The 10,680-nt window shown below is 40.1% G+C and overlaps 1 protein-coding gene across 2 annotated transcripts in view; it reads right to left on the bottom strand.

Moving 5' to 3' along the window:
• Window positions 1-2,013: 2,013 nt before the first annotated feature.
• Window positions 2,014-10,680, bottom strand: part of LOC107044764 (odorant receptor 82a) — a 19,719-nt gene continuing 11,052 nt past the window's right edge. For both annotated transcript variants that reach the window (XM_029126572.1, XM_015266791.2), the window contains 2 exons: window positions 2,135-2,267; window positions 2,014-2,064 (listed from right to left, as the gene is read on the bottom strand). In XM_029126572.1, coding sequence (XP_028982405.1) covers window positions 2,014-2,064; window positions 2,135-2,267 — 184 coding nt within the window. The remainder of the gene's footprint in view (window positions 2,065-2,134; window positions 2,268-10,680) is intronic.

Below are 10,680 nucleotides of genomic sequence, written 5' to 3'. Positions count from 1 at the left end.
TGACCCTTTGTAGTTGTTTGATCCTTAGACTCAACTGACTCTTAGACTCGCCTGATCCTTCGGACTCAAATAACCCTTAGACCCATCTGACCCTTAAACTCAACTGAAGCTTTTGCGTATCTGGCCCTTACTCAATAGACCCTCAATTTCGCATGATCCTTCGGACTCAACTAATCCTTAGACCCATCTGACCCTTAAACTCAACTGAAGCTTTTGCGTATCTGGCCCTTACTCAATAGACCCTCAATTTCGCATGATCCTTCGGACTCAACTAATCCTTAGACCCATCTGACCCTTAAACTCAACTGAAGCTTTTGCGTATCTGGCCCTTACTCAATAGACCCTCAATTTCGCATGATCCTTCGGACTCAACTAATCCTTAGACCCATCTGACCCTTAAACTCAACTGAAGCTTTTGCGTATCTGGCCCTTACTCAATAGACCCTCAATTTCGCATGATCCTTCGGACTCAACTAATCCTTAGACCCATCTGACCCTTAAACTCAACTGAAGCTTTTGCGTATCTGGCCCTTACTCAATAGACCCTCAATTTCGCATGATCCTTCGGACTCAACTAATCCTTAGACCCATCTGACCCTTAAACTCAACTATCACTGAGACACATCTAACCTTTAAATTCAACTCAGAATTCTTCTTATCTGACCCATACTCAACTGACCCTTATATTTACCTGACTCTTCGTACCCTTTTGAGCCTCAGATTCGTGTGATTCTTCCAACTCGGCTGATCCTTATATCCATCTAGCCCTATGCTGAAGGTTTTACACTTATTGATAAAAAAAACCCATCTGGCCCTCATACTCATCTGCCCCTTAGGTTCATTTGACCCTTAAACTCAACTGACACTCGAACACAAATAATCCTTAAACTCAACTGAGCCTTTTACTTATCTGACCCTTACTGAACTGACCCTTACATTCGCCTGACCCTTCGTACTTTTTTGACCCTTAGATTCACGTGATCCTTCAGACTCAACTAACTCTTACACTTATCGGATCTTTACCCTCACGGACTATGAACGGTCCGACCCTTAGACGCCTTAGATCTATATGGACTCTAATTCCCTCTCATCTTCTCCCCCTGCTCCTTCCCTCTTAATTTCCTGTATTACTCTATTGCCTACTTTCTTTCTGTTTTTTCTTATTTTTCATATTAGTTGCTTATATAAACCAGAAAAAAATACAACTCGCCACAAGCAATTGTACAGCTCAGAAGCATACCGGGATATCCTGCGATCACTGACCTTGAGCAGTAGCGAGTAAAACCAGAAAAAGGATGGGTGACCGAAAGGGAACACGGCAGAACTACAAGTAGGGATATTGCGAGAACCAATGGACCGATCCATTTTTTTCTTTTTTTCGCATTTTTGTTTCACCGAGTTAATAATATTTATATTTTTGCCATTCTTCCGCCGATTAATTTATGCAAGATTAGTCAATCAATCAATGTTAGAACAGAACTGGTAGCGTGAAGAGTGCAGAGGGGAGAAAGAAAGGAAAGAATGTACGGAGGAACGTTGGGGATACGTTTAGTTTCAACCTAATTTCAACGTACAATCTGGAAAAAATGGAAAAAAGAGACGGTATTTACGTCAAAAGTAGGTTGAATCGGTGCATTTGAGCCTGGAAACTGGACAACGTACTTTCAACGTCCTAAACCCACCAGTGGACCTTGAAACCACGTTGGGAAACCCGGTAAAATTTCGACTCGGACACCAGCTACCCTATTCTATCTTTGTCCAAAGGAACGGGCATCTCACATATTACACATAAAGTAAGATTTTCTTCTTAATGGCTCAGTGTTCTATTGAGTTAAGAAAACAAGACATTTGCGATTTTCATCTAAATAATCACCGGTAGCCATTCGAGGTGGAAGAAAAATTGAAGACATTGCAACTTGCTAGTTCATCTAATGGACAACTATTAAACTGACTTTTCCTATTTCATACAACACAACGGAGTTGAAGAAAAAGGACAACGATAACGGGGCAATTCTATTGCATAGCCAAGAAAACTGTGAAATAAGATGCCGCTGTTTTCAGCACCTGTGATAACATTACAAGGAAATTATACATTAGAAACCAATGGTGAGGAAAAGATTATTCGTGATCTTACCACAGCATAGGTATCCATGCCCATAACAATCACCTTTCCAGCAGTCAGAACCACCGGGTTTTGAGCTCTCAAGAGCATCAGAGGGATCAATTTCTGGGTCTTTATCGAAGCGTCATACCACTTTGCGTTTGTTCTGAAATTCAACAGTGCAGTTGATAACGTTATGAAACAATATGAAAGGTTAGTAGGACAGTTCATCCTCGAATTTTTTCATCCCGGGACATTTCATCCCTCGCCCTTTTCATTCTAGGACATTTCATCCTAGGGTTATTTCCTCTTTATTGTGGGGAAAAAATGTGGAAAAAAAAGACTTCGAGGAAAAAATTTTAAGGGAAAGAATCCGGAAGAAAGATCATTGAAAAAAAAATCATGTGATCAAAATTGATATTCTATTTGATTATTTTATTCGCATTCTATTTTACGAGATCGGTCACGCGTTAAAAATTTCCGACCCAAAATTATTACACATGTGTAGGAAGTAATTTACATCATACGGTATTATAAATTTATCATACTTTTGGGTCTCATACCATCTGAGAAAATTCACATACCAGTATAGGAATTTTTTTTATATGTCCTGTCAAATTATATCTTGATATTATAATTTTCTGATACCGTATTATAATTACCCTATATATGTGGGGTACCATTGCTCTGAGATAAGATGCAAAAATATTACTTTTTCAGTTGAGCATTCTTCTCATCAAATACAATTTATGTTTATTGTTTACTACTCTCGGAATCCTACCTGTCAAGCCAATGAACAGAAATTAAATTCTTTTATCGCAGAGGGGTTTGAACCTAGGACCTACGGACTCGCAACCTAACGCGTTACCACGGAGCTATCACGCAATTCGTATTGATGATGGTTCGCATCGTCTATATGTATTATAACCTCATGTTCTCGATCAACCACGATTTTTTATGAATTAATGACAGTTTCTCATTCTAATTGTTGAATGATTTCATATCAAAATGGCCTTTGGGATAATTCTACTATTATTCTTCAGAGACTCTAAATTATTGTTCAATGGATGTTGTCGATTTATGACTTCTCATAAAAGATGGAAGAAACACGGGCCCATCGAATATTTAAACGGAATAATTCCAATTGTTTATAATTAATTATAATTGATAATTCTCATATCGGATTCTAATCGTACTATACCTCCATTGGAAATTATAGGTAGAATTGAAATAATAACTCTATGAATTTAATTTAATTGTGACTCTTTATTTAATCGCACGTAGAAGACGCATCTCGATTTTTACTCTAACTTCGTTAGTCGGAGACTAACTCCAAAACAATAAGGACCAGTACACTGGACTATTTGATACGCATTTTCCCTCTGTCCATTGTTCTATGTTTTGTTCAGAGTATTGTATTCATCCGCCATGTGGTCGCCACGTAATGTAAAAACAGTTTTACGAACTTTAGGTTCGAGAATTTGATGGGCTGACACTGAAATGTGTCAAGCTGCGTAGAGAGTGATTTTTCAATCCTACTTCTTTCCTTGAAATCGAACAACCTCCGTTATAGATTTATGCGAATTGCAAAAATTTTACGAATTCAGTACCCAGATATTACAACATTATCTGAAATTAGGCCAACAAGAAAGAACTTATCATTGGGTATCATAAAGGTACAATATGGAGTATTAATTCTAAGGTACGCTTAGATGAAATTCCTATCGCGAATCACGAAACTATTGTACGAGTATGATAAAATGATAATTGAGAATTAATTTTATCATACTGTGTAATGAATTCGTTAAACTTTCCTTGATTTTTGCAATCCTTAGAATAAAATTCAATGGTCGTGTTATAATATTTGAAGAATTGTGTCTTAGTTTGATTTTTTGATGCAAGTATCATAATTTTCCCATACAATTTTGTCATAAAAATGTGGTAAATTTATAATTTTTTCAACACTACGTGCTATGCACGCGCCTTCTCATCTCTTCCGGTAGTGGCGCTTCGGTAAAGTTTAGTAAAATAGTACATTAGAGTACAAGGGCACAAATTTCGTTTCGTGAGCAGGCTGCGCGAAACGCAGCATGCGATAAACTCGACTTATTGCACGGCGCGACATAAAAATTATCAATAATAGTTCATAGACTTTTTTAAATACTAGTTTTTAAGGAATGTAAATAATGTAAATACTGATTGTTTATGTATGAATAAGAAATTAATGGGATAAATGAGATGAACCTTATGTCCAAAAATTTGTTTTTCTTGTCGGCCCCGTGTGAAATCGAATCGGGCACTCCCCGATGTCAGGAATTGTGAGGGAAATAATTTCTTACTTTGGGAAATTTGACAGTTTTCGATAGCCATATTGTGTGACACATGCAGACAACTTCCGAGATCACAGTGGTCGATAATCCCATGGAGATTAATTTTATCGACTGCTGTGACATTCATTCAAAAAGAAAATTACTGAAGACCCTAACAAAATAAACTGATAATTTAATCTCCATGGGATTATCGACCGCCGTGATCTCAGAAGTTATCTGCATGTGTCACACAATATGGCTATGCGAAAACTGTCAAATTGCCCAAAATAAAAAATTATTTCCCTCACAATTCCTGACATCGGGGAGTGCCCGATTCGATTTCACACGGGGCCGACAAGAAAAACAAATTTTTGGACGTAAGTTTCATCTCATTTATTCCACTAATTAGCCCGTGGGAATGGCTCAAAGTTTTACCCGCTTTTGTATATCTATATATATATACACTCGTGGCGCCTTAAACCGCAATATTTTGTTCAGTATGATAAAATTGGCTTATTCCAAGATGATTGGAAAAGACCAATACTCTATTACATCAAGAGGCATAAAAATAACAAAATTATTCTCATTGATAATTTTGAGAATGCAACGTTCAAATATTCCAGAGAAATATCAGAAGTCGATAAAAATGATTTTTACAGAGTAAAAAAAGAATACTGGTTGCTAACCGATAATGACAAATATATAAGAGAACTCAAAATTCGGGAACAAATCTATAGTGATAACATCAACAACAATAATAATAGAAACGGAGCCAGAAATCACCGAAATAGACATAATTTCAGACCTTCTTAACTTAATAGAGTTCTTAAATTACTGAAAAATAATGTTATATAAAATAAAATTCTTACTAAACAATAACTGAAAAATGACGTTATATAATATGTGACGGAATTTTCGAGAATTTCGCCACCTGTACAAAACTTCGTCGTAGAATTAAGTAAACCGTAAGAGTGAGTAGGTAAATGTGAAATTATTTTGATCTTTTCCGAGAGAGAGTCGCGATTTCCTTAACCCCAAAAAGTTAGTACCCCTACCGAAGGGCGATGCAACACCCCTTTTAGCTCCAGCTCGCAGAAACCGGTCTCCAAGAATATCAGGAAGGGCCTCGCGGGGAAAACAACGTTCAATTTCAATAAATAATTAAATTCACGTGTCGATACTGTGACCATTTTCTAGATTCTGTTAGACTAATTCCTGAAAAGAGGATTAGGGCGAGTCAAGAAAAGGGACAAATAAGGGATAATTTGAGAATAATTACCTATATTCTTTTCTAAATACAATTCCGATCGTCAAAGGACGTAAATAAGGCCTTTACTGAGATCTAGGGAGTGGGGGAGGCCAGACAACTTTTGTACACGTGCAACGGGAGTGACTCTAATGCAGAAAAAAAGGGAGAAGCTAGTCGTGTCGAGGGAATGCAACTAAATATGAAAATAATGACTGAATGGGGTAGAAACAAAAGAGTGTAGGCTCACCGTTGGCGGGTATGAAAAGGAATACTTCTTGAGGCGAGGGGGAAATGAGGGGGACAACTCGTACTCACGACTTCCAGTTAAGGTCTAATCCGGGTCCTTCAGCGACTCCAGCGATTGAGCCTTCGTTCCTCCTTCCAGACTCCAGGGGCACAGTACTTAGAGCCGGGATGAGCTCGGGCACTAAAAATCCTCTTTACTCGAACAAAATCCAATGTACCGACTTCGGGGTATGTTCACTTTATATTCACTTGAATTGGGGCGCATGTGGCAGTGTCCAGGACAGCGGTTACACGAGTGACGGTCTTTCCTTTTCCTCCGCGATTCGTGGGGGTTCGTCAGGTGTCGAAGTCCTTCGGGTTTTAATTCGTGAGCAATCGGGGCCAATCAGCACGGGTGAGTGGTGATGATAACCACAATCCAGGGATGTCTCGCAAGGGATTATTGCAGGTGTTGAATATTCGGGGGTCCAGTATGGGGAATTTCCAGGAGGCGATGGCTTCTCCAATTGATCGGGTGGGGCCGGAACTGATGTCTTCCTTCGGCTGATGTCTTCGTGATGTCCCGAGGCGGGGGTAGAGGGGCGATGAGGGGAAAAGTCTGGGGAAGGGGTATCCAATGGTGGCGGGATTTACCTTTTAGGGGGCAGTGTGTAGTGGGAAAAAATATGTAGAAAAATAATAAAAAATAAATGTATATGCCTTGTCACAATACACATTAAAAACGAGTAAAAACTAAAATCTCCGGTTCAAGCAATATTAAAGTTTTTTTGTTCTCTTTTAGTTTCAGTTATCTTTCTGGTTTATTTCGGATTGTAGGGGGTTAATTTTCGGTTTTACGGTTGAGCGAAAATTTACAGTAAATTGTATTTTCCCAGTTATATTTTTCTTATTGAAATCTCGCGGATCCTGAGAGGGACGACGATCCACCGCGGTTCAGAGCCAATACACCGAGCTTCCCGGTGAGATCTCCCTGATCTCGTTGAGTGCAGGCTGCTAATCACAGAGGTTGAGGTGAAACACTCACGCTCCCTGGCTAAGGCGCTTCGTGGAGTCATTGGATTCACCAGTGCAGCTGGAAGACCATGTGGATGAATATAGCCCACTCGTCTGCATGGAGCGCCATGGGCTATTCTCTCTTTAGATTTGTTCACGGTGACTCCAGGATAACTCCCGGGAGAGTGACAGCAGCGAAAAAGTGCACTAACTCAGATGTGAAGTGCATTCGCGAGAAGAAAAGGCGAAGAACTGCCTTAATTCCCCCTTTCCGAACCTCCAGATAACTATCGTTCAGTCATTATGGATAAAAACTCCTTGGGTTAATTCATAAAAAATATAAATAGCGGCGAAATGCCCAAATAAATCTAAAACCCATTCGAATCGAAATCCCCGCGTGCTCGTTTACATGAGCCCGCCCCAGCGGTAGCTAGAGGGCGTGCCAGTCGCATCACCCAGCTGAGAACATCCGCCGGTTAAACGCAGTTCTACGAGAGAGTTGGACCCGAGCAGCCACTGCGACGACATCCCCGAGAACATCTGCAACGATTGAAAGAGTTGGTGGAGACCATCGCCGAGGACCCACACGAGGAACATGGTAAGTACATTTTGGTTTATCATGTGCCCTCTCTCCCGAGGAGAGAAGTGCATCTATTCCCAGTGTGCCCAGTCATAACCTCCGGGAAAAGTGCACCGGCGTTCACAAGAGTGACACCGAGATGCATTCCCAACCACCAAAACTCCTCCGAGCGAGTGGAAAAATGCACCAGTGAGTGCATGAAACCCTCGTTCGGCTTCCTAGACCTCTCCCCAGTAATAAAAACCGCAGTGACTCTCCAGTGATAGTGACAATGGATAGTGAGACCCAATAAAAGGCCGCACATGGCTCATGCTCTGCCATGGCGCCATTGTGCCCTCTCCGCTCACCAAGAGGTCTTGTTAAACAATTAATGCACCTTCTGAGTGCATAATTAGTTCACTAGATCCGTCGAGAACGTATGGGGAATGTCCAGTGCCAATTTTAGTGGGAAAAAGTCGATAAAACAGGCCTACAAGTGCACACATGCTCCTCACGTGCCGTGGGTGACGCTGTCGTGCACATGGCGGTTTATTCTCTTTCCAGAGCGAATTGAAGCCTCAAATGAGTGCTCTTCTAGCTCAGTAAAGCTTCCCCAAGGTCTGAATTTATTAATTTAAGGTTTCTTGGAAGATGAGACCCCGAATATCACGACATTGAAGCTCGTGAGCTCCAGAAATTTTCCTGTGACGCCACGACGTTCTTGATGGAGGACGGACTCGAATATGGGGAAAAATGGCACTCTTAAGTGACATTTGCATACTAGAGTCCCTCGCCCATTAATTGTCATTTATTATTCTGAGAAGATTCGCCGAGATCATCGCATTGGAATTAACAAAGCCCTCAGATCCTCCAGCATTCCAGTTTATATGATACGTGCGTGTAACCGCATGGGTTTCAGTTGACTATAGTCAACTGAAACCCGAAATAACGCATGACGCGCATGCGCATCACCTATTAAAAGAGAATAACAAGGAAGGAAATCTAACCTCCGAATAGTGAATACATGGAATAACTGAAAAATGAAAAGGTGATTTTTGAAGCAGATAAAATGAGCCAAAATCGTATAATTCCTGATGGTGATGAAGAGTTAGGCAATGAGGAGAATTTATTTACTGATGAGGAGCAGTTTATTGGTGATGTGACATTTGAAGAAAATGGAAATAAAATATTCTCCGATTTTTCAATTACGTTTTGTATCATATTTTTTTATAATTATAACTTTCTTTTTTTTGCGAATTCTTAATGATTTTTAAAAATTGTATTTTGTAATTATTATAATTAATTTTTTTCAATTAAAAATACTTTACAAGTTTTTTGAACTACATATTTAATGAATATAATTAATTTTTTCTTCAGAAGTTCCGCATAATTTTTAAATCACACTTTTTTATAATTATTTTTTTAAATAAATGTGATCTTTTTTCTTCAGTGAAGGGGGGGGCTTCGCCCCCTTAACCCCCCCCACCGGAGACTTCGCCCCCTGGACCCCCTTTTCTCGTGGGGGGCTTCGCCCCCCACACCTTCCCTCCCCCCCTCCGCCCCCAGACTTCATCATGCACTTATCATATAAAATAGTATACGCAACACGTGCGGACAGCAGGCGGTCTCAGTAACCGCCTGCTTTCCGCACTAGTTGCGTAATGTACTATTCTGGACGATGCGGAGAGATCGTTGGTTTGAATTCTTCGGGCCCCCCATTTCCCTTCACGATAACCTCTCTCGCAAGGTCAATTCACGTACTCTCACTCTCGGGAATTTAATTGAATTTAGTTTGGTTGAATTTAATTGAAATTAATTTATTTTACNAACCACCAAAACTCCTCCGAGCGAGTGGAAAAATGCACCAGTGAGTGCATGAAACCCTCGTTCGGCTTCCTAGACCTCTCCCCAGTAATAAAAACCGCAGTGACTCTCCAGTGATAGTGACAATGGATNCAGCAGGCGGTCTCAGTAACCGCCTGCTTTCCGCACTAGTTGCGTAATGTACTATTCTGGACGATGCGGAGAGATCGTTGGTTTGAATTCTTCGGGCCCCCCATTTCCCTTCACGATAACCTCTCTCGCAAGGTCAATTCACGTACTCTCACTCTCGGGAATTTAATTGAATTTAGTTTGGTTGAATTTAATTGAAATTAATTTATTTTACTTATGAAGAATAAAAATTCTATTTGAGTTGAAATATTATTGAGAAATTGAATAAATCACGGAGTAAAATTAAAGTAATTCTCTCATCTCTTATTTAATTAATTTTCTAATTCTCCCCCTCCNAAGGCCGCACATGGCTCATGCTCTGCCATGGCGCCATTGTGCCCTCTCCGCTCACCAAGAGGTCTTGTTAAACAATTAATGCACCTTCTGAGTGCATAATTAGTTCACTAGATCCGTCGAGAACGTATGGGGAATGTCCAGTGCCAATTTTAGTGGGAAAAAGTCGATAAAACAGGCCTACAAGTGCACACATGCTCCTCACGTGCCGTGGGTGANCGATCCTACCCCGCTCTCGGAATACCTCCGAGCTAGTCGAGCTAATTCCGTAACCTCTCCCTTGATTTCCCCAATTATGGCTAAGTTTTTCGTATGGTTCTCTTTAATGCGGTTCCTTGACACCGCTGGAACGAAAGTCAGCTGGCGCCCGACAACATTTTCTCGTTTTTCCGTTTTTGCTTCCGAAGGGAAGCATTATTTTTGGTCGATTTTTCGATTTTCTAATTTTCATTGCAAATGATCTAGAATGTCATGAAACGTGAAAAAATGATGTTTTTGAGGTTGCGTCTGTACGTATGTATGTGCAGAATGGCTGTTTTGGGGGTTTATTTTTAGAAATTTTAACATAAATACGGTGAAATTCGCAGATAAAAACTTGAAATTTTTACTGATGATAGCTATGAATAAGCCCCACTTTGTGGCTCCATTTGGGCTCAATCGGTCCAGTAGTTCCTGAGATATTGCCAATTGTTTAAATTTCGTTTTTCAGCTATATCTCCTCAATAAATGCACCGATTTCAACTTTTTTTTTTCAAAATATTCGTCTCGATGATCTCTACCTGAATCATTCATAATACATAGACCAATCACTGCTGAGTCTAGGAATATTGCCGTTAATCGGTTTTTTTGTGAAAAACGTTGTGCGCGCGATAACTCGATAAAAAATGTTAATATCGATTTGAAATTTGGTATGCTTGTAGCTTTTATGACATAGATG

Source organism: Diachasma alloeum, unplaced genomic scaffold (genome assembly GCF_001412515.2).
Source record: "Diachasma alloeum isolate Michigan unplaced genomic scaffold, Dall2.0 Dall_scaffold_00798, whole genome shotgun sequence".
Lineage (NCBI taxonomy): Eukaryota > Metazoa > Arthropoda > Insecta > Hymenoptera > Braconidae > Diachasma > Diachasma alloeum.
Note: the sequence above shows the minus strand (reverse complement) of the source record. Positions and strands in the feature narration are given on the sequence as shown.